The sequence below is a fragment of the Pundamilia nyererei genome, unplaced genomic scaffold (assembly GCF_000239375.1).
Source record: "Pundamilia nyererei isolate P.nyererei 1_Seehausen unplaced genomic scaffold, PunNye1.0 scaffold00128, whole genome shotgun sequence".
NCBI classification, from domain to species: domain Eukaryota; kingdom Metazoa; phylum Chordata; class Actinopteri; order Cichliformes; family Cichlidae; genus Pundamilia; species Pundamilia nyererei.
In genome coordinates, this window is record NW_005187529.1 from 135,208 (window position 1) to 158,954 (window position 23,747).

The 23,747-nt window shown below is 39.8% G+C and overlaps 1 protein-coding gene across 7 annotated transcripts in view; it reads left to right on the plus strand.

Annotated features, from left to right (window-relative positions):
- Nucleotides 1-23,747, plus strand: part of triob (trio Rho guanine nucleotide exchange factor b) — a 108,925-nt gene that overhangs the window by 52,135 nt on the left and 33,043 nt on the right. For all 7 annotated transcript variants that reach the window (XM_013913380.1, XM_013913379.1, XM_005743129.1 and 4 more), the window contains 15 exons: nt 2,771-2,962; nt 3,807-3,938; nt 4,928-5,158; nt 6,273-6,395; nt 6,648-6,839; nt 8,392-8,561; nt 8,847-9,021; nt 15,206-15,401; nt 15,751-15,917; nt 18,906-19,025; nt 20,030-20,128; nt 20,215-20,307; nt 20,596-20,745; nt 21,628-21,742; nt 22,532-22,647. In XM_013913380.1, coding sequence (XP_013768834.1) covers nt 2,771-2,962; nt 3,807-3,938; nt 4,928-5,158; nt 6,273-6,395; nt 6,648-6,839; nt 8,392-8,561; nt 8,847-9,021; nt 15,206-15,401; nt 15,751-15,917; nt 18,906-19,025; nt 20,030-20,128; nt 20,215-20,307; nt 20,596-20,745; nt 21,628-21,742; nt 22,532-22,647 — 2,271 coding nt within the window. The remainder of the gene's footprint in view (nt 1-2,770; nt 2,963-3,806; nt 3,939-4,927; nt 5,159-6,272; nt 6,396-6,647; nt 6,840-8,391; nt 8,562-8,846; nt 9,022-15,205; nt 15,402-15,750; nt 15,918-18,905; nt 19,026-20,029; nt 20,129-20,214; nt 20,308-20,595; nt 20,746-21,627; nt 21,743-22,531; nt 22,648-23,747) is intronic.

Here is a 23,747-nt window from a genome sequence, read left to right on the forward strand (position 1 = left end):
TCACTGAAGATGAGGATAAAACTTTCAGTCATTGTAAGTATCACTATTTTTAAATGTAGTCTGTTAGATCTGGTGTAGTGGCTTAAAAATGTCCTCCATACATCAGTGCGTAGAGCAGTGTATAGACATGGTGATAACATTATGATTTCACGAAAGTGAAGTTCACACTCACAAGCGATGCTCACACAGATGAGTACGCTGATTAACAGAATACACAGAACCACCAGACACACTGTAGCATGCCTGAAAAAAACTAATGAGAAAATAATGTTAATAGTTTTGTGTGTTTGTATTTAATGTGTTTGTATCGTCTGAATTTGAATATTTGTCTTACCTAACTCAGGAGGTTGCTTTCTTCCATTGTTGGAATTGAACGCTGGCCATCTGATAGTCATGTACCTAAGAGAGGGGGGGCGGTTGGTGGCTGCGCTTTGGTTTCCAATGTTTGGCAGTGTTGCGTTTGTCGCAGATCTCTGATTTTTCAGCTCCTCTCTGTTCTTACCATTGAACACAGGGTTTGGTTGCTGTTCTCTTGAGTCCCTCGTTGCGTTGTAATCTATACCGAGTGTGTCTGCAACTTCATAAGTATTGTCGTTTTCTGACCACAGGTCAGCATCCATTGTCATGTAATCTTCGTTTTCTGCTGCCGGCTCCGCCATTGCCGAGTGGTGTCTTTGGTTGTTAGTGACTGGTGTGATGTGTTTTTCTAAAATGCCTTACAGATTTTTATGGATGCAAATGACTTGGTAGGAGGGGCCAATGTAAAAAGGTTTCACTGGAAGCATCGGGCAGCTACTTTTTACATCTGGAATATAACAGCATATATTATATAAAAATGTAAAAAAAAAGAAAAGAAGAATGAATGTTTACAAAAAGAGAATCTGAATTCCAAAGGATTCGGGAGGGATTTTGATACTCTATCTTGTTCAGTGGACTAAAAAATGGAAAACCCAGAAAAATTCCTAAAGGCAAATAAATGATTTGCCTTTAGTTTGTATACAAAGAGATGGTTCACAGAGATTAGGAGTAGTTCCTGTGAAAACTGGAAAGCTGGAGCACAGGGTGTTGGGAAAGTGAACTGTGAGATAACCCAGTTATTCAAAACTGGGTTTACATTGTTTGAGTAAAGGAATCTTACAAATGACTCTTTGGGTTTACTAGTGTTTCATGTTACAAAGCCAGTCATCTCCATACAGCTACCTTGCTGACTGAATTAGGATCCTGTCCAATATGACTGGTTTGTTCATTCATACTGTTCATGGTTAGCATAAATTCAGACGTCCTGCAAAGTTACATTTATATTAACCTATAGCTAGCTGAAGAATTGCACATTGCAGAGATATTTTTATATTGCTAGACATCCCTATATTACCCATGAATTTTTCACTTCAGTAAATATTGTAACTAAAGCAGCGACTCTGGTTACTGGTCATTTTAGAAACAGGAAGTATTTAAAGCTTTAAGGTTTTGGGAGTTTTTACTGTTTCTTGTGCTTCCTTTACAGGATAGACACTGTCTATTTCTACAGATCGATTCATTTCTGGGACCTGTCCTCTTTTCCATTTTCCGTATTTCTGTCTGTTTTCTCTCCCACAGCCACTCTCATTCCCTATGGCACCATCAGTTTTAAATTAAGAAGACTTTTTAAATTTATATTCTCCCAACTCCTCCTCCCTTCTCTCCTTCAGCCATCAGTTTTAGATTACCACCCGAAGTAGTCCAACATGTCTGCATTTCCTCTCTTCCCCTGAATGATTGTGTGATTTGGAGGTCCCCCCCAAAATCCCAATAGTCCCTAATACCACATAAAACCTCAGAGACAGTTCTTCCTGTGACATTTGATGTGTAAGATTTATTATGGGATTATAATAGTTCTAGTCCTAACCGCCATGCTTTTATTTATGACAACTTAACTTCTGCTGTGTATTCAAAAGCTGAACTCGTGTTAGCCGTGCTGTTTAGCTCACCACTGTCGCTCTTATCCTTGAACCAACATCAGATTGTATCGAGCACGTTTCAGTGTTGATTCTGCACAGTATGGATTGTTCTTCTACAGTACACGCAAATGCAGAGCTGTTTAAAATCTCTCTAAACCCTAATATAAAAACAGACAAACTCAAAGCTTCCTGAGTTGAACAAAGTAAATCCAGTGTCCACAGCTTTGATGAAAACTGCTTTAAGGGTCGTAGCTGGTGTTTGGTTCATCTTTCCTTCCCATTGTGATTGAAACAAGCTAGCTAAGAGCCATAATAGGCTCCAGGAGCAGTAATTGAATAGAATAATAACACGCTGTTAACACAGTTGTTAATTAGCGTTTGCTGATCCATGCCTATCTACACAAAACAGCTTGGGGCCCATATATTAAAAAAGACTGAAAGATTAAGAGGCAAATGGGCTTTTTTATTATTCACATGGGGGTATGTCTCCCGTGTGTGTGTGTGTGTGTGTGTGTGTGTGTGTGTGTGAGGACAGAGGTTATTTTATTTTATAATTATTTATATGTGATAAATAATTATTTATATGTGATAAATAATTTTAGCCACTATTTTTTCCACATATAACTTTAATTGCTTTGAATGAACAGTGACAGTCTGGGCCATTTGAAGACTGGATATACTTTGAATGACAGACTACACTGAAGATGTCCAAATATTAACGATAAGAGCACTCTTTATATAAATGTAGCTTTTCTTTTGTATAGAACTGAAATTAATTATTTTTAATATGTTTGGGGGTTTTTTCTCTGTATCTGTTTCTCTCTGAAAAACAGAATGTGTATGTGAACATCAATCGAATCATGTCTGTTGGAAATCGGCTCCTGGAGTCCAGCCACTATGCCTCTCAGCAGATCCAGCAGATCTCAAGCCAGCTGGAGCAAGAGTGGAAGGCCTTTGCTGCAGCACTGGACGAACGCAGCACCTTGCTGGAGATGTCTGCCAGCTTCCACCAGAAAGCAGATCAGGTACTGGGATGCAAAAAATTAATTACACTTCTGATATTATAGTAATACATGTGTGCATAATAGATGCACATTTCTTCTTTTCTATATGTGCAAAAAGACTTTTTTTGGCAGAAGTAAATGCGCTGTTGGCAGCTCTGCTTGAAAGCATCAGAATATCTGCATGTATTTATAAAGTTGTGAGTTCTTACATTCATTTAGTACATGCTGTGCAAACAATAATTGGAGCATGCAGCATATGATCTGTTATGTAATGATGTGTTTTTGTCATCTAAACCATATTACAGCTTTGTGTAATTTTCTACTCTTACTTGTACTCTTACTTAAACATTTAGATTAAAAAAAAAAACTTTCCAATTTAAAGCCCCTGAGGTTACTGTGGAACCTTGCCAATGAGAGACCATTTAAATGATCAATACTACTTTAAACTGTTTTGCTTACGGATGCAGTAGCAGAACATTAGTTGTTGACAACTGTTGTTTGCTGAGTGGCTCTTTTTCTATGCGGTCTTTCATGCCCAAGACTTCCTTGTAAGTGACATATAAGATCAAAATCCATCAGTTGTTCACAGTTTTGTGAATAAATACCATCACTCTGTCTTTCTTTTTCCAAGTCATGTCTTACTTTTCTCTTTTTGACTGTGTTGGTCCTCCCATAGAAATTCTCATATGCACCACCATCTGGATAGAAAACTTCAGGGTTATTATTTGTGTGCAAAAATGACTTTCGAAGACATATTAAAGCGATTGTAATCTTTAACTGACCTGCTCGTTCGGTCTTAATAGCATTTGTATGATGCTGTACTTGTGTTTCTATACAAATACTGTATATCTGTCTTTTTTCGCAGTACATGAGTAAAGTGGAGCCGTGGTGTAAGGCATGTGGTGAGGGAGAGCTGCCCTCTGAACTCCAGGATCTGGAAGACACAATCCATCATCACCAGGGGCTGTATGAGCACATCACCACAGCATACTCTGAGGTCAGTAGAAACAGGCACATTTGCGGAGACAGTGCGTCCGAACCATAAGTGCGCGACACAAATAAGCATGCAAACACACAGAGTATACAAATATATATACAAATATCATTGTGACTCTATGGAATACAAACAATAGATGTGATGATTATGCAAATCGTGCATTCAAAATATTCACACATGCCTTCAGCAACAATGGAAACTTTCTCCATCGATACATCTCTTTGGGTTTTAGTTAGTTTCACAACTTAAAATAAAGCAAATAACACAAATTAAACAATGTTTGAAATTTAGTTTGAAATTGGTAGATTCACTGCCTCCAGCTAAGAAATCTAAAACAATATTCAGTTAAAAACATACATGACATGATGAGATAAAAAAAAACACATTATTAGGGGTGTTATGTTATCTACTGGTATTTAGTAGTGGTTGGTCCACTGTGTGCTATAGTAGTCGCCTCCCATGAGATTTTAGAGCACTTCCTGCTTCAGTCTGTTGACAAACCTTATGGAGATGCTTAGCATCTTCCCAGAGTGGTAAAACTACTTCTAAATGGTTTGCTGACCATGTTACTGGTACGCTTGACTAGCCAGCCAACTCCACAGAGAATCTATGCGATATTGTCAAGAGGAAGCCCAAAAATTCCAGAAATTCCACATTTCTGCATTAGAAATCCTGTTTTTATTCATCTTAGGAAATATTCTAATAATATGAGATCTTAGACTCTGATTTTCATGAGCCATAGCCCATCATTTTCAAAATTACATAAAATGCCTTGAAATGTTTCTATACAGCATGTAAATGAATATAGATTACGTAATAGTTTTAACTTTTTGAATTAAATTATAAAGAACATATATTATACATATATAATATTCAAATTATTTTAGTTTTGTATTAATATTAATATTAATATTCTAAGTCTACTTACAGCATCAAACGCATCAGATCCACCCAGTACTAAATGTCACACTGCCCATCAACTTTCAAAGGTAAGCCAGGATGGCAAGTCTCTGTTGGACAAACTGCAGCGACCCTTGACCCCAGGAAGTGCAGATTCGTTGATGGCATCAGCTAACTACTCCAAGGCTGTGCATCATGTTTTGGATATCATCCATGAGGTGTTGCATCATCAAAGGCAACTGGAAAACATCTGGCAGCATCGCAAAGTCCGTCTGCATCAGCGCCTGCAGCTGTGTGTCTTTCAGCAGGATGTACAGCAAGTAAGAAATGTGTGCAAACATCCACAGCAAAACCTGGCTTTGCTGAGACTCTCAACGCCCACACAACGACAGTACAGTAGGAATTGCATAAAGTGCTGTCCCATCTTGCCCTTATGTCTGAATTAGTTTCCCTGTAGACTTAAATTGTCTGTACTCTGGCTACTTAACTATCCAATCCAGGAATCCGTCCACTTAAGCATTTTTTACTCTGAGAGCTTGAGAGGATGTCAATGAAGAGCGATTTCCTAGGCTTGTCATTATATGTCAATTTTAGGGTTATTGAATCTTATAAATATTTGTATTTTCCAGTTCAAACTGGAAATTGAATTTAAAAAATGAGAGGGTGATATTAAGAATATGATATAATAATCTCCAGTTATTTCAGTAGCTTTTTTAAACTTCATCTGGGCTTTTTTAAAATTTCTTTTGAGTGAGCGTCTCTATGTGTGGCTGTGGTGCGATCAAGTTCTTAGATCAAAGTTCTGAGTTGGTGTATTTCTGTCCTCTGGGCATGAACCCCTCTCTCCCCTCTTCCACCTCTCCTTCTCTCTCACTCATTCTTGCTGTACATCTATGCTTCTGTCTTCCCCATCTCTTCTTTATCACCTTTTTCTCTTGGTAGTGGTTTCCATGGTGATGCAATTTACTGTCACATAATGTGTCGAGGGCATTGTGTGCATGTTCATATGTGTTTGCCTCATCAAAATATTCTCTCAGAGATGTTGAAAATCCCTTTCACAACCCCACATAGAAACAGATGGAGTTAGGCCATCTGTTTAATAAATAATAAGGTTATTAATAAGTACAAAGACTTATATCTGTTCACAGCCACAATGGGAATGTTGACTCTTTACACTGCTTTGGATTTACACTGAAGCAAAACCCAGTCACCCAGGCTGTAATTTAAACATGACAGACTGCATATGGAGGAAAGGAGTAAAGAAAAGGGGGTGGGGAGAAGCAGCGAGATGACATCTATAGACTGCTGTAATTAATGTGGTCTAAATGCAGGCGATTGTACCCCCTACTGCTGGGAAATACGTACTGCATCCTCAAATGCTTATTTTTACCTGTTTAAATGTGCTTGTGTGTCTGCATGTGTTTGTTTTTAAAGGTGCTGGACTGGATAGAAAATCACGGTGAGGCCTTCCTTAGCAAACATACAGGTGTTGGAAAGTCTTTGCACAGAGCCAGGGCTTTACAGAAAAGGCATGAAGACTTTGAAGAGGTTGCACAGGTGAGCAAAGCAAACACTTTTGGTTCTGTGACATACTTTTTCCCATCAATTTATTATTTTTTGCAACAACCTGAAAACAGTATTTCACTGTGTAGACTTGACAAAAAACAACCCAAAACAAAGCAAAATGTTGAGTTGGTAAGTTCAGTTTAATAAGTTGTGACAAAAATGAGAAAGTAAGTAAAGTTCTTCTTGTAAAGGTCACTTGGAAGAGATAGAATATTCTCATTTTAAATGTATTTAATCTTTCAGAACACCTACACCAATGCTGACAAGTTACTAGAGGCTGCAGAGCAGCTGGCCCAGACCGGAGAGTGCGACCCAGAGGAAATTTACCAGGCCGCCCACCAGCTTGAAGACCGCATCCAGGATTTTGTGCGACGTGTCGAGCAACGTAAAGTGCTGCTGGACATGTCTGTTGCCTTCCACACACATGTCAAAGAGGTGTGTGTCCCTCTCCCTGCTTCAGCTTGTCCTGTTTGCAGCATTGATTTCACCCCTCCGTTTTGCTTATTGCTAGAATTTAATGCGACTAATACAGTAAGAGGACAGTGTGTATAAAAATGATGCAATGATGTTTATTCTGTATTAAGAAACATATTTTAAACTGAGTTACCTGTCTTCATATTTTTGTTGCAGCTCCAGCTGAAATGCAATAAACTCCGCAGGCTAACTTTGCTCTGGCAGTTTTCACATGCAGGCTATGTTGAATAGCCGTAGCAATTTATGTAAAGTGTGTTTGTATAAATGCATCAGATTGGTTCCAGATGTGTTCCTGCAACAATCATTATGCTGTTTGTAAAAAACAAAGAGTATAATTTTCTTTTGCCTCTGTAGTAACCATTCACACGCCATACAAAGGTAATCTGACCTCATCTGCCTTCTCCTTGACTTTGATTAAGGCAGGCGGGTCTTTAGGTTGTCTTCTTAAGCCTTTAGGGAGCTGCAAAAATGCATTTGTGCTAAGCACTCCTTGAAATAACTCTTTTGTGCATCTTTGACTGTCAAAATTAACCTTCCCAGACGGAAAGGCAGTGCTCTCTGCATGTGTTAACACTACATCCTGTTTACATAGACTCATAGACAGTAAGAGCCTAGGTATTATTAATGAAGCTAGTCTTTAATGCCCATATGGACTAATCTCCTTCATCCCATCTGTCAGCTCACAATGATAGCAGTACGCTATCTGTGTGAGCGCACGTGCATTTCTGAGCATGTGTGTGTGTGTTTGTGCCACTATGATTCTTTTCTCTGCATGCATATGTTTGTACAAGTGAACGTTTCCAACTCTGCTGCCCATCACTTCTTCAAGTGCTGCAGAATCCTTTGGATGCAGTCCAGTGTGATAGAGGGCAAATTTACTGTGATGACAGGGCATGAACTACATTGTATAAGAAGCAGTTTACCTGTTTTCCATGAAGCTAACTGATCAGAAGGCTCGGACTAATAAAAGTAGCCATCTTTATTTAATCAGAAATTCTCAGACAAGGGCTTTGACAAAGAGAGAAGCATTTGTTCTGAAAAATTAGTCACTCACTTGATTTCACTTTTCACACATTTTTAATGGTCTGTGTCAGTATGGAAACCATGTAATATGTAACATAGTTAACGCAGTGAACAATATCAAAAGTAGGCATGTTTTTGTGTTGGCAGCGTGGGTGTTAGACAAACAATGGGTGCCAGGGTCTCTCCCCTGCAGCCTGGACCGTATGCCAGGGCTTCAGTACCCTGAGCCAATTCACCCAGATGGCTAATCTGTTACAAAGATGACCATTCACAAAACACCAGCTTTGAAAAGAACTGGTTGGATTTGATTTGTTGTTGATTTCTGTCTCATATCTCTTGTCTATCCATTTGGCAGCTCGTCTGTTTATTCTTAGATCTCTGTTTAGCTCACACCACTATATGCACCACCCTCAAACATGTGTCTGCAGATTATTGTGCTTTTTTTCTCTACATTTGAACTGGCTTTTTTTTCTTTGTCGATCACACTTAGCTGTGGACATGGCTGGAGGAGCTTCAGAAAGAACTGCTGGATGATGTTTACGCAGAGTCAGTCGAGGCAGTCCAGGATCTGATCAAGCGATTCGGCCAGCAGCAGCAGACCACCCTGCAGGCAACAGTCAACGTTATAAAGGAAGGAGAGGACCTCATACAACAGCTCAGGTGATCATTTATTAGTATTATTACATTTTTAAATGCCTCACTAAAGTCTGAATATTGTAATATTCAATGTTCATCTGATCATCTGTCACATTTGCCATCTGGAGATGGCCTTGGGTTACACATATTTTCCAATTATTCAACAATCATGTGTTCATGAGATAAAAGGAAAACAAGAAGTGCTGATAGGAGAATACACTGGGAAAAATGGGTGAGGGTGATTTCTAACAGAATGACTTGACAAAAATTGGGAACAAAGTTCTCTCTCCATTTAACCCCTGCTTACAGAGACTCTGCCATCTCGAGCAACAAGACTCCGCACAACAGCTCCATGGCCCACATTGAGAGCGTGCTGCAGCAGCTGGACGAGGCCCAGGGCCAGATGGAGGAGTTGTTCCAGGAAAGGAAGATCAAACTTGAGCTCTTCCTCCAGCTCCGCATCTTTGAAAGGGACGCAATTGACGTAAGTAGGCGGAAAATAGAGGGTTGGTGTATGATGCATATTTATTTTTAAAGTGAGAGTGAGGAAGACAGAACAAGAAACACCAGAATAGTAGAACTCGTGATCTTTAGATGTAAAAGCGAAGACAGAATGTTTCAAATATCCACACTGCAGGAAGGTGTTTTCAATGAAAAGGGAGAAATTAAGGTGTACAGCAGGGACCACAAAGACTAAAAGTTTGGACATGAAAAACAAAGTGCTACACATGTGATACGCTAAGAAAGAAATAACAGAATGTATCATATCAGCCAATTTGTTTTTTCTTATTGGCTGTTGAAAAGATCAATTATATGTGACAGCGGGCTTACTGGCAAACCAAAATGACTGTGACTGTGAGCTGATGGACCATTACAGCGTGAAAGGAAGATTCAGTCCTGGAGTGAGGATTCCAGCTGGTTTAAATCTCGGCTAAATTCACAGTCATACTCACACGTGCGCTACATTAAAAAAGTGTTTAGTTCCACTCGATGAATCTCATCCACTGACTCGCTCCAGTTATGTCTCCCCCTCCCCAGTCTGCAGTTTGCTAATTCCTTAGCATCTTGCTGTGAGAGTGAACGCTGTACTCAGCTGGTGCTCAGAAATGAGCGCTGCTCTTAAAAAAACAGAAAGAAAGAAAGAAAGAAAGAAAGAAAGAAAGAAAGAAAGAAAGAAAGAAAGAAGGAAAGAAAGAAAGAAAGCATTGCTCTTATTTTTATCATGGCTATCAAATTAGATTTGTTGAGCTATACTGTGCTGACAGAAGAATTACACTCTGGCACTTTAGAAGCAAACGCACTGAAAAGAGATGCAGGCTTGTATTAATAAGAATCATGTAAGTAAGAAGAAGAGATGTGGAAAGTCATTATTGAGGACATAATGAATATATTAATCTTGGAAAATGGTTTTCAATTATAAACTCATCACTTGTGGTTTCTGTGGGTGGTAAGTTTAGTGTTTTTGGTCCAGAATAAAAATAGCTTAAACAGCTACTCCATAGAGCACCAGCACTCATGGTAAGTGGATGACTGTAACTTGGTTTGGTGATCCTGCAATAATGATGATGATGATGATGATGATGATGATGATGATGGTAAATGGAAAGCCCACAGAATGAGTCTCCTGATTATTTCTTGGCTTTACTTTACACTCATCAGCCACTTTGTTAGGTACAACCTACTAGTACTGGATTAGACTTACTTTTGCTTCCTTAATTCTTTGTGGCATTGATTCAACGAAGGTGTTAGAAACATTCATCAGAGATTTTGCTGCACGTTGACATGATAGCATCACACAGTTGCTGCAGATTTGTTGGCTGTGCATCCATGATGTGAATCTCTCTTTTCACCACATGCCAAAGTTGCTCTGGGATCTATGGCTGTCTATGCCATTTGAATACAGTCAGCTCATTGTCTTGTTCAAGTTTGAGATAATTTCAGCTTTGTGAAGGGATGAAAATGGTCAGCAACAAAACTCAGGCAGACTGCAGTGTTTAAATGCTCAGTTGATACTAAGGGCCCCAAAGTGTGGCATGAAAATATCGGTCACGCATATTTTCCCACCATTGGCTCTAAACGTTAATACAATACAAGATAGGACTGTGTTTTTATGCTATTTACAGAAAATTATGGCCCAACCATGTGAATGTCACAGCAGAAATCGAGACTCATGAGACCAGAAAACGTTTATCAAATCTTCTGTTCTCTAAATTTAGTGAGCTCGTGTGAACTGCAGCCTCAGTTTCCCGTTCTTAGCTGGCATGAGCAGAATCTGTGGTGGTCGTCTGCTGCTGTAGCTCATCTGCTTCGAGGTTTGCCACACTGCATGTCCAGAAATGCTGATCTACACAGCTTGGTTGTAACAAGTGGTTATTTGAGTTACTGTTGTCTTCCTATCAGCTTGAAACTATCTGGTCATTCACTCTAATCAATAACGCACCCAGAGAACTCACACTCACTGATTTTCCCTTATTCAGACTATTCTCTTTAAACATCAGTGTGGGAAAATTTTCCCCCACTCTGACGTTTAGCTTGAGTTTGAACAGGATGTCTCAAGACCATGTTGACATGCGTAAATGTCGCTGCCTGTGTTTGACTAATCGGATATTTTCATTCACGAGCAGTCAAACAGGTGAACCCCACAAAGTGTCTGGTGAGCGCGTTAATGAAGATATGATTATGTAATTATCTAATAATAAGCGTCTTTTGTCATCTTTTAGCATAATAAAGCATAGTACAGCATAACATAGCAAATGTTAATAAATGTAATAGCTGCAAAAATGCATACTTGACTGCAAATAAATGTATAACAAAAATGTATCCTATAAAACTAAAAAAGTTCATTTGTTAACAGTTACCCAACTGATAAATGACTTAGACTCACATATGTTTGTGAATATTATGAAGAACTGTAAGAATCGCAAGGCTTTTATTAGCGTCTCTAACAGTCTATAAACAGTCAATGGGTACGTTTCTATTAATATCCTTAAAATAAACCTGGTTGTAATGTTATTAGTAGCAAATGATAAATATGTTAAAAATGCATGTTAAGTGTCGAGTTGTCTGCTCTCTTCATCTGAACAAAAATATCGTTAACTTAAGAAGAATCTACTAACCATAAGTATTGTGGAGATACAGAAATTATTTTATTGCTGCCATATAATCTGCATCATTATAACTGCATTAATAACATTCTTTACAGCATTATTTCATGTAATAATATTTCTCACAGTATTGATACTGCATTACAGTTGTTTATTGAAGATGTCCATTTGAGGATCCTTCCATTATGTTAACTTTTATTACAAGTACAGTCAGAAGTATTTCATACACATTGCATATCTGTGCTTATTTTGAGTTGATGTTCAGTTCATTGAGGGTCTTAAGCTTCACTGGCGTGACTGTCCAGGTGATACATGCTGAGGGAAACTAGAACATAGAAGGATAACTGCAATGCATGCTTACAGTACATATAATACATATAATCTAGGAATGTGTCCGGCCTGAGGCCTCAACTCATTTGGTGTCTTACTATTCTACTTGGTAACAGACAATCAGATTCAATAATTAGCTTCAGAGACCCTGAGGGCTTGAAGTTTATTACCTTGTATGGAAGGTGTTATAGAAAAGAGAAGTTCTATGTCTGCTTATAGCTATTAAAGATGTACGATTAACTGTGACTAATGTCTGGAACCTATTTTAATCTGTCATTGACGCCATGGGGGGGGCGTGTACCCCACTACTGGTCAGAAGACATATATTGATGTTTTCTCCGGGCGGACTTTTCTGGGGCCTCCGTGGTTTGTGACACTGCTCTACATTGATTTCGCGACAGCTTTGGTGGAGGATGCGGGCAATTGTAGAGTGCTAATGGGGTTACTTCCACGGTGGTCGAGCAGGATTTAGTGGTCAGACGGGCAGGCGTCTCGGGTGATTTCTTGACTACTGTGGGCCCACATAAAAAGGTGAGCACAAACCTCTTAAACCTCTTAAATATAATGTAGAGTCAAAACATTACAATATGTAAAGCTTTTAAAATTTAGTATTATATGAAGGGGTGTATATTACATGTGCGTGTCAGGTCAGGTACACCCACTCTTGCACACAGGATTAACCATGGGACTTTGAGGAATATGATGAGTGGAAAAGGCATTCCTGCCACTCCACACACGCGCAGTTGCACAACGACACTCCCTCCTGGCTTAACTTGGGGGGGGTGTGTATGTTAGATGAGGGCACTGGTTGAGGTGAGACGCACACTCCTCCCTCAGTGCTTTATTGCCTGACAAAAGCTGTGTATGAGTGCATAGCACCAAGACCAAAACAGTCAGAGGGGATACTTCTCCTCCATTAGTTAGTCATTTCAGACTTTGTAGATTAAGGAAATGGTCTTTTTGTACTCAGAGGGCATTTTACTCAACTGTAAGAGGAGAGGAGAGCAGAGTCTAAATGAGCGCTTGGTAAGTTTGTTAAAACTTTGTTGCCAGATTTGTAAAAATCATCATATTGGTTTAAGAAGGTATTATCTGTTATTGTCTTATGGAAGCTTGATAAGATTATCCTGTGTGTTAACTGAAAGAAAAACTGTGTCTCTGTACAGAGCAGATTCTATTCTATTAATCCAAACTCCTACAGCACAGCGCAGAAAGCAGAGGCACTTTTTCATTTGGAGACAGGGTAATGTTCTCTGTTGTAGAAGTGGTCTATCTCGCCTTTTGTATACTTATTCAATAGTTACAATTAGGACCTTCCTGTGAAGTAGACTTTCATGCATGCATTGCTTTGAATAATTACAATATATCAGTTTTAAACTTTGTGAATCTTTTTTTTCCCCTTGGTTCAATTCTCATCTGAGTCTGCTTTTGTCATGAGGTGAAAAAGGAGAAAGAAATCAGGAAGCTGAAGACTGATACCTCCCAAAATATGAATATACCTCCACAGAATATGTATTTATTCATAGAAACTCTTGAAACACAACGTTTTTCTTGTTGCTGGAATTTGTGGCTTGTTTTCTCTATCTCGGGGGAATATTTAAAGCTCTCAGCTGTCTCACACTTACTAGGCGAACCTCTCTGAGAACACCAGTAACAATCTTAAGCATTGCAAAATGTATAATTACACGTTATGTAGAAGCTGTAGTAAATTACATTTTTAGCAGTGTACAGTGTAACTGCATTATGAATAAAATAACTGTCTCTGGCAATCTGGATCAGGGGATGTACCTGAGGGACAGATTAAATTAAGTACAGTACTGGCTGAGGAGGTTTAACTTATTCACGTATGATTAGGAACGTGATGCCATCAATGCTGTTCTCCTTTTTTCAACATCTATTTTCTGTATGACTGTCTCCCGATTTTTATTTTTCTGCCTTATATTGAAACTCACTGGCCTGGCTGTTAGCAGTTGGCTTATTTTTCCTCGCTGTGTTGGAGGTTTTCTGGGTAACTGTCATGTGTGAGACTCGGAGACAGATTCAGAACTCGCACACAGGACACAGAGGGAACAGAGGGACCAGATAGGGACTGAGGAAAGATAGAAGATAGAAGACTGAGGAAAAAGTCCAATAAAGATGGAGACACGACAGATTACACAGGGAGACACAAATAACTAACACGGGTACACAGAGGGAAGACTGGACATGGAAAGAGAACTAAATAAAACTAAACAAGGAACAGAGAATTAACCAAACTAAGAAACAGAAGGAAATTATACTCAGGAAATAACATATTATCTTAAACCTCATTCCAGAAATACCTAACAATTCAAGACAAGCACAAACTACTTGGTCACAAACCCAGGACCATGACAGTAACAGGATAACAGGATAACTGTTTATAATTTGAAGAGGACAGCTTTGATTTTGGAATGTGTAAAGTCAAGTTTAGTTAAAAAAAAGTTTGCTTGTAATAACAGTATTCATTAAACGTGATTCTCTCTCTTGATACAATAAGTAAAGACTGCAGAGCAAGAGGTGAATACCTTCTAGAAAACAACAAAACTATAACTCACGGTTTGAAAACAAGAAAGACAAAAAAGATCGAGACAGCATGGAGACAGAGCTGAATGGTGCCAGGATCAAGGTGCTCCTGGTATCATGATTCAGTCTGTGTGGGCAGTCAGAGACAAGCGCTGACATCTCGGTACATCTGCTCCACCAGCCGTTTATTACCATTTGTAATATATTATCCATTATTGTGGAAGCCAGCGCGCTGCTGGCTTACAGCTCTTAAAGTGCTTGAGTTGCTAATTGAAGATGAAACAGCTGTCATATTTTTAAATGCAATTCTTTCCCTCTTTCTTCTTCTTTTGTTTTTTTGTCAGACATCTGGCTTTGAATTAGCAGAATAATATTTAAACATAGAAACCCTGATTTTTTTTTTTTAAATTCATAGTCATTTGTTATCTATTTTCCCCCTTTTTCAACACCAAATGAACATACATTCAAAATGATTTTAACTAACCAAAAATACACATATATATCTAGATCGAGGGGTAACTGTGGTGTAGAAGACAAATTGCTGGGATCAAGTAGCTCACAGCTGTTGGTGCAAATGTTTCTTCATTGTCACTGTCCTTTTTGGAAATAATAATACAAAAAGGAAACGTTCTCCCATTTTATGTGCATGTTAGCCCTTCTTCCTGCCTTAACCCTCTCTGCCCCTCTCAGATCATCTCAGACCTGGAGTCATGGAATGAGGAACTGTCACAGCAGATGAGCGACTTTGACACGGAGGATCTCACACTGGCTGAGCAGAGGCTGCAGCATCATGCGGACAAAGCTCTTACCATGAACAACCTCACCTTTGATGTCATCCACCAGGGACAAGAGCTGCTGCAGTATGTCACGGAGGTCCAGGCGTCTGGTGAGTTAGGGAATATAAATACATTTAAACCTTGAGTATTTATTCAAGGGGGCGACCCAGTGCCAGTCGTTAGGGGAAATTCTGCACGGGCTAAAATACCCTCGGGAGCTCAGTCCCTTATTTGACTTCTGGTAGGCCAAACCTTTGCTACTGTCATTTCCCAGCTCATTCCTCTGCTCGTGCCTTCCATGAATAATTTGTAGAGTGTAAAAATAGGAAGCCATCCAGCTGTGGCTGCTGCTGTTGTATGAATGCTGGGAAATATAGTGATGTATAGTATAACCATCCTGATTATGTTAGAAAACCTTTTTCAGTGTTGGTAACACAACAGAATGTCCACTTTCTGCAGGTGTGGAGCTGTTATGCGACCGAGACGTGGACATGGCCACACGGGTTCAGGACCTGCTGGAGTTTCTCCACGAGAAGCAGCAGGAGTTGGATCTCGCCGCAGAACAGCACAGGAGACACTTGGAGCAGTGTGTCCAGTTAAGGCATCTGCAGGCTGAAGTCAAACAGGTATGTATGTGACTCAGGGGAGACAAAGATGCAACACTAGAGCAGCGATTAAGGTTTAACTTGGGTTTCAAAAGCTCTCTAAAAGCTAGAAAAAGAACAATGACTGCTTACAAAGCCTGAAACTGTTTTCTGACATCTGGTAACTCATAATATATTTATATATTATGAACTGCATATATGTGTCCCATACATATAGTCACACATGAATATTCACATGAATCTTCTTTTTTCCTGTAGTCACGCTGCTGAATGGAAATCCGTTCTGGCAGTTCAGTGCTAACATACTGAGAATCTGCAGCAGAGAGTGATAGTGCGGCCTTTTAGCACATACTATGTTGTGTCTGTACATGACCATGGGTAGATGACTCATCCTGTGTCAACAATTTCTCTCTGTCTCTCTCACTCGTTCTTAACTGTATTCATTCTGCTTCTCCCAAAAATATTCAGTAATGAGCAAATTTTGTTTGCAGTGCAATAATTGATCCATCATTCAATTTTCATCAGAATACTAAATATGAATTTCTTTGACTCCACTTTGATCTGTCCAGGCGCATGGCATCATGCATTATGACGGATAGAGATTTTCTCACAAGAGTGCTGTGAAAAATGAAGTACACTTTTACAGCTTCCAAGTGTGAGCACCTCTATAAAAGCAGACGTTTTGGCAGTTTGCTGGTTTTCAGCATTCAGGTCTTATCTTAGACTATAAAAGGCTCAGTGAGCATGTTAAAGTTCATAACAGTACAATTAGAAAAAGACTGAACAAGAATGGCTTGTTTGGAAGAGTTACGAGGAGAAAGCCTCCTCTCTTTGAAAACAAAAAAGTTATATCTGAACAAACCGCAAACTTCTGAAATAATGTCCTTTTGACAGACAAGACCAAAGTGGAGCTGTTTGCCACATTTGGTGAAAACCACCGAGTACAAACACCTCATACCTACTATCATGTGCGATGGTAGAGGGGTAATTATTTGGGCTTGTTATGAATCTGAATGCTTTTGTCAGCAATGAACTCCTCTGTACACCAAAGGATTCAAATGTGACATCATGTCTCAGCTACATCTCAAGATGCCACAATAATCCCGAGCACACCAGCAAATCTGCAACAGAATGGCTGAAAAAGAGCTGAATCCTGTGCTGTAACGACACAGTCAGAGCCCAGACCTCAGCGCTGTAAAGACTGTAGGACTTTAAGAGAGCTGTGCTAAAATGAATGCCAACAAACCTCAATGAACTTAAACAAGATTGTAAAGAAGAATGAACCAAAATCCCTCCATAATGATCTGTTTTAATGACGTTTTTCTCATCACTGTATATTACTCACAAACGTCTTTCAATGTAGCTAGAAAAGTAGCAACTTTGAAATTTGGTGTAGTGTCCACTAATTTATTGTACATTTAATGCACAGAGCATTAAGAAAAATCGATTCCTATTTGTTCAAATACTTGAATAAACAGCCAATGTTACAAAGAAACACAAGAAAAACCAATAATCCCGACAAAAACAGATGTGGTTTCTTTCCTATTGTTTTGCATGTCATCTAGTTATTCCCTAACAGTATCTGTTCAGTAGTGGAACACAATTACAGCAAGACAATCATGTGGAGCAATCTTTCCTGCTGCTATCTGAAACCCAAACATCAACAAACACGGAGGCAATTTTCACAACAAGGACTCTTATTGTGGTGATGCAGCCAAATAACAACAGTCTTAGGCTTGAACTTGAACTAAAACTAATGGAAAAAAATTTGGTTGCTGGAAAAGAAAATGATATTGATACTCGAAGAGGGCCGCGTCAAAACATTTCAAACGCACTGCCGTCACAATGATACGACAGCTGACAGAATGATGATAGCGTGTTAGCATGGAGTTAGTTTTCATTCAGTTACTGAATGCAGTTGCTCATCATTCATAGAGAAAGGTTGCTGCAGGTGCGGCTCTTTTACAGAGCGTGATGATTGTTTATTCAGCTCAGAAAATCTGAATTGGGATGGAGATCGTCAGTGTGGTTAGTGCGTATTATTTCAGGAATTCGGTGTAAAATACACTTCAACAGCTTTTGCCATCCACTCTCTTACACGGGGGAGCTTAGCTATTACACACCCTGCTCTGAATCCTCTAACTGCACCCTTTTACAGTAAAGCCGGGAACAACAGTAATCTTGTAATTGTAGCTTGTGTGTTTATGCTGCTGAACTATCTCTAAATATTGCTGTGCTAAATTTACCAGTGTAAGTTTGTGTGTTTGTTTTTTTTAACCCAAACCCAGAAGTAGTTTCTTATTAGGTCTGCTGGAGGCCTTATAATAGAAAAGCGGGAGCTCAAACGAAATAAAAAGATTGTAAATAGATAAAGCTGTGTTTTTATGCCATGGTTTGATAAAATATTGAGCTATATTATAAAAGGGTTTAGTGTTCATTCACACATCTGTGTTAAGCCACATGTCCCCACAGCTCCTCTGAGATTAAAAAGCTAACCTCATACCTGCCCCGCCCCAGGTTGTTGCAAGTGCAATGGAAACACTGACCCTGTTAAAACTTCTCAAAAACAGGTGTCAGTGTTGTGTAGCGTCATTAATTTTCTGGCCAGGCTTCGTATGCAGTTCTGCTACCACCCACTCAGCAGGCGTGCATGCTGAGTCAGAGAGAGTGAGCGAGGTGTCTTCGAGAGACTAACCTTTGGCTAGAATTAGGCCAGCGAAAAACAAAAGCAAATGTGATTTTTGGGCGCTGCAGGCAGCGTGTATGCAAGGCGGGGTAGAGAAGGTGGTTTGGGAAATGTGCGCAGGGTATAATTTCAAGATCAAAAAGTTGGAAATGAGCATTTCTGTCACAGAGTACCGACAGTAAAATATAGCAGAATAGAGAAGTAGCTAAAAAATAAACGACCAGTCCACTTTTTTTTGTTTTTCAGTTGTTTTTAAAATGTCATAATAAATTTAATCCCACTCTTTTCGAAGATAAATTTCGAAGCTTTCTGTTGTGCTGTAGGTGCTGGGTTGGATCCGTAATGGCGAGTCGATGCTGAATGCAGGTCTGATCACAGCCAGTTCCTTACAAGAGGCCGAACAGCTGCAAAAGGAGCACGAACAATTTCAACATGCAATAGAGGTACAAGAAACTCAGCTGCCTCATTTTTTTGCTTCTGTGTTTTTTGTAAAAACTTAATTCCCCGCCCTTCCCCCTTTCACCAGGTTTACCTTGATTCATTTTTCAAAGGTCTAGTTGCCTTTTCCATCCTCGCTTCTGCTCCCGTGTCGCTTTCTTGCCCTTCATCTTCCAACCTTTTGCTTTTCTAAAACTCTTTTTAAGGCTGATATCGCTGCACACGGCCTCTCCGTCTGATCACAAGTCAGCCATGAAATGGAATTATGAATAACCAGCGTCTATACCCCTCTCTTTCTTCTCTCGCTGCTTTTACCTTTCCCGCTTATTTTCCTTCTCCTCTTTACCCCTGATTATTCGGGGTGCATTTCTTTGAACTCTATTGAGACTGGTTCATTTTAATGCAGGCCTGTGCCTGACCTACTTCTACGACGCTGACATACATGCAACAATTCACACATAGAAGAACGTTGTTTTTTATTGTTGTGTAAGTCAGAGTGGAATTTTAACACATGCTGCACACCCCTGATTCCCACCCCAGCACTAGTGAAGGGAAAAAAAGCAATATCTTTCTTAATTGTACACAACAGATGCTTCAGACTTAAGACTTATCCCACAAAAATATTATCAAAGCTAGCAAGATATCCTTAATTTTTTTCTTTTGTTTATCCTCGACTGCCCCGAGTCCAGCAGGAAGCAAAAGCCTTACTCTCGGGCTATGCACTTTAACTCAAACATCACCAGATACAGTTTTTTTTGTTACCCTCGATCTCATTTCCTCTCCGAAATGCTCACTCTAGGACAGCCTTTATGGCACAGCTATAATCAGACACAGCTTTTGTTTATATTGCCTTTACTTTGTTGCTTCCCAGTTCACAGATCTCTACCAAAGTGCCCCGTGGGGCCAAGAGGAAGCTGAGGTCGAATTTTCAAAGCAATCGTTGTGATATACAGATTCATGTACCGCCTGAAATTCATTGTTTTTCATATCACCCTTCCCCTGCGTGCAGAAAACCCATCAGAGCGCGCTGCAGGTACAGCAGAAAGCTGAGGCTCTACTCCAGGCAAACCACTATGACATGGATATGATCAGAGACTGTGCAGAAAAGGTATTGTTGCTTTGTGTTGTCTCTGAGGGAAAATAGTGCGGGCAGTGCAGTGGCTGGTAAACTGATTTATTTTGTTTGACTTGAAGGTGGCAGACCACTGGCAGCAGCTGATGCTAAAGATGGAGGACAGACTTAAGCTGGTTAATGCTTCTGTGGCTTTCTACAAGACCTCTGAACAGGTATTATTGTTTGTGCACGTGAATGCATATGAGTGTGGGAGTGGGTGCCACAAAAGTAATATCTGATCTTAGTGTATGAGTAAGTTTAGTATAAATTTAAGTTTAAAAACATTCTCTTTCCCTGGTCAGCATCAGTCCCCAAAGTTAGTGCCTGCAGACTTACATTCGGATAAGAAAATTGCTTCCAGCAGCCCGAATTTGCACAGGTTGCATGAAAGTGTAGACCAGGAGTGGATTACTGAAGAGCAGGTGTTTTTTACAAACTGCACTGTGTCATCTGTGTCGTAGGTGTGCAGTGTGCTAGAAAGCCTCGAGCAGGAGTATAAGAGAGAAGAAGACTGGTGCGGTGGTGCTGATAAACTGGGCCCTAACAGTGAATCAGACCATGTCACTCCCATGGTCAGCAAACATCTGGAGCAGAAAGAGGCCTTCCTCAAGGTGAGAACGATGATTTTATTGCAAATACGAAAATAAACGTCAGCATTTTAGGGGGGTTAATGTGGCCTGGACTGATCCAGAATGGCATTCCTGACACAGTAATTAAATCTGACAGGCAGTTTAATGCAAAATAAGATCAAGTGAGTTCATTATTAATGTGCTGCCGCTTGTTGTTGCTAACAGCTGCTACTGCTGAGAAAGTAATGTTAGCCTTGATCCCATCTGCACAGTCTACACACATTTTATTTACTTTTTGTTCTCGTCAAGCGTACGCAAGCGTCAGTAAATGTTGGGCTCTTGGTATTTCAGCATCTAGCTATCAAGCCATCCATTTTTTTGCCACTTATGTGGGGCAGGGTTACAGAGGCAGCACCCTAAGCAGAGAAGCCCAGACTTCCCTCTTCCCAGCCAACTCCTCCAGCTCATCTGGTGGAACGAAGCATTCAAAAGGCAGACAAAAGACGTAACCCAGGACACCCACTCTAGCTACCGTGACAAAAAAGGAGCGAGAGTATTAGCAGTTACATTTTGAAGTGGCACATGTTAGTTAAAGGTAGTGTTTCCATGTTTGCAGGGAGAAAAAAAGAGCTAATGTGTGAGAAGTTCACTCAGAGATAGAGAAAGATGTACAAAAGAAAGATGAGAGACTGTTTTCAAAGGTAAAGACTGCTCAACAAGTGATGTTTGATAAATATAAATACATTTGGTAGCAAAAGGAAAAGTCCAACGTTGTACTGTCTAGTGCTTGTGAAACAGGCATGCTCGCCGCTGTGCTTCTACCCTGGATCTTAGGGTTCCAATTCCCATTGCAACCTCTGATTATAAGGATATGAATGTGTTGACCCGCTGAGTAACATTCGGGTTCTTTCTGCACAATTACAGGCTTGTACGCTAGCCAGACGCAACGCTGATGTTTTCTTGAAGTACCTGCACAGAAACAGCGTCAACATGCCTGGCATGCTGTCCCACGTCAAAGCTCCAGAGACTCAGGTTAAGAGTAAGTAAACACCTCAGAGATAACTGTCATCCTTTCTGGATCTCATTATTACAGTTTACAGGAATCATTACAAATGTTTTTTACACAGTTGGTATAAACCTAAGCCCCTTTCAGACATGCACTCATTGCCGTTAACTCGATGGCATCTTAACATCTCTTCATGTCTGATTGGAAAGTTCCCCAGAGCTTTTAAATAAAAGTCAGGGCAGTGGTCCTTCATATGTCACTTTCAAAAGAAAACAAGTCTGAATGCATGCAGTCACAGTGATAGATGTGTTCACTGAAAATTACAGCTGCACAATTCTCTCATCTAGGTTTATTGAAGCAGTAAACACATTTACATAATAGCATTTTGTCTCAACAACACTGCTGCTAATTTGCAATAAGATAAAAGACTGTGATGGACTTTTGCTATTCCCAGTCTGGGGGAGATCGCCCACTTCCTGAGTATTTGTGGGAGGGTTATAGCAATTTCTCACCTCTCTTTGATTACTGCACGTATACAGTGTTACACTAAACTAGAGTTTATGCTGACAGTGGCATAAATCCATCAGTGCCTTTGCATGTAAGGCTAATAACAAATGCACGAACATAAACATTAATATTAACAGATGTGTGAACTATTCCATGGTTAAAAAGGGCTTTTTTAAAAACTTCCCTGCAACAATTTAAATAATCCGAAAAAGTTTGAATTCAAGCCGTCAAATTTCTTTTCCTGCATTTGTTTGCGCGTTAAGCAGAAATTCGTAACCGACTCGAATAAACAAAGTGCTTGTGTCGATTCATCAGATATCTTGAATGAGCTGCTGCAGAGAGAAAACAGAGTGCTTCACTTCTGGACCATGAGGAAGCGGAGACTGGACCAGTGCCAGCAATATGTAGTGTTTGAACGCAGCGCCAAACAGGTGTGTGCTTGTTTATATGTGCAGTGGGAATAAGCACAATCTGATCATGAGGCTCAGCAGATAACTGCATTGTGGTGTTTGATTTACTGCAGACTGAGAAGTAGAAATAAGCCTCGTGTTTGGAGTGGGAGTATATCAGCATATTCGTTTTGTTGGCGAGCAGCTGCAACTTCCATCTTGTTTTGTCTCTCTTTTTGAATTAAACAATGAGTTATTGTTTCTTTATAATGGCACATTATAAGTGCTGCAAACAGGCAGTGATATGTATAAATGTCTTAAGGATGGCTACCATTATGTGGCACAGGACATATAAAGGTTAGAGTTACTGGAAAGCATTTCCAAAGCATCTCTTCAACTCTTTTTTCCCCCCCTACATGTCAACCCGACCTTGGGAAGCTTTTCTGTGAAGAATAAGAGAACTGAGCTAGACCACAGTTCCAAAGAACACTCAATATTTCCCATTCAATCAAGTCTCACTTTGAGAAAAGTTTGGTTAATATTGTTTGCAGTAGCAGGCGGGATGCCCTTACACTCTACAAACTGAGCTCATAACTGGAATGCTTTATTTAAACATGGCATGAGAGAGCCAAAGCAAGTTTGAATCTGCACTCTATTTTCCTGTACTAGGGCGCCTTAGGTTGTTTAATATAAGCCACTTGGCTCCCTCTTGTGGTGTTCGGGTGTATGCACGGACCAATTCTCTTAGCCAATAAAGCCAGATGACATCGTGCGTGTTTCTAGGACATGGCTATTCTAGGCTGGTCCAGGTTTTATCCCCAGGGCCCAGGGCTTGTTTCTGGTCTCACAGTTTGACTGGACCAGTTCTGCCATCACTGGTTGGGAGGTAGACCCAGTTTTAAAGTACGCAAACACTAATAAGGATAGAAATTAAATAGGACATATTTTAAGTGAATGCTAGAAATTTAGGAACTGACTAATTATTTTAATACGTGTTAAATGATTGGATCTGGAGGGAAACCAAAAAACATAAAATGATGCATAATATTTCCATGTCTTGTTATTTTCACAAGGTCATACTGATGTCAACTTTCCTCATCCAGAAGTCCCATGAATGTGATCGTAGGGAATTATAAAGGGAG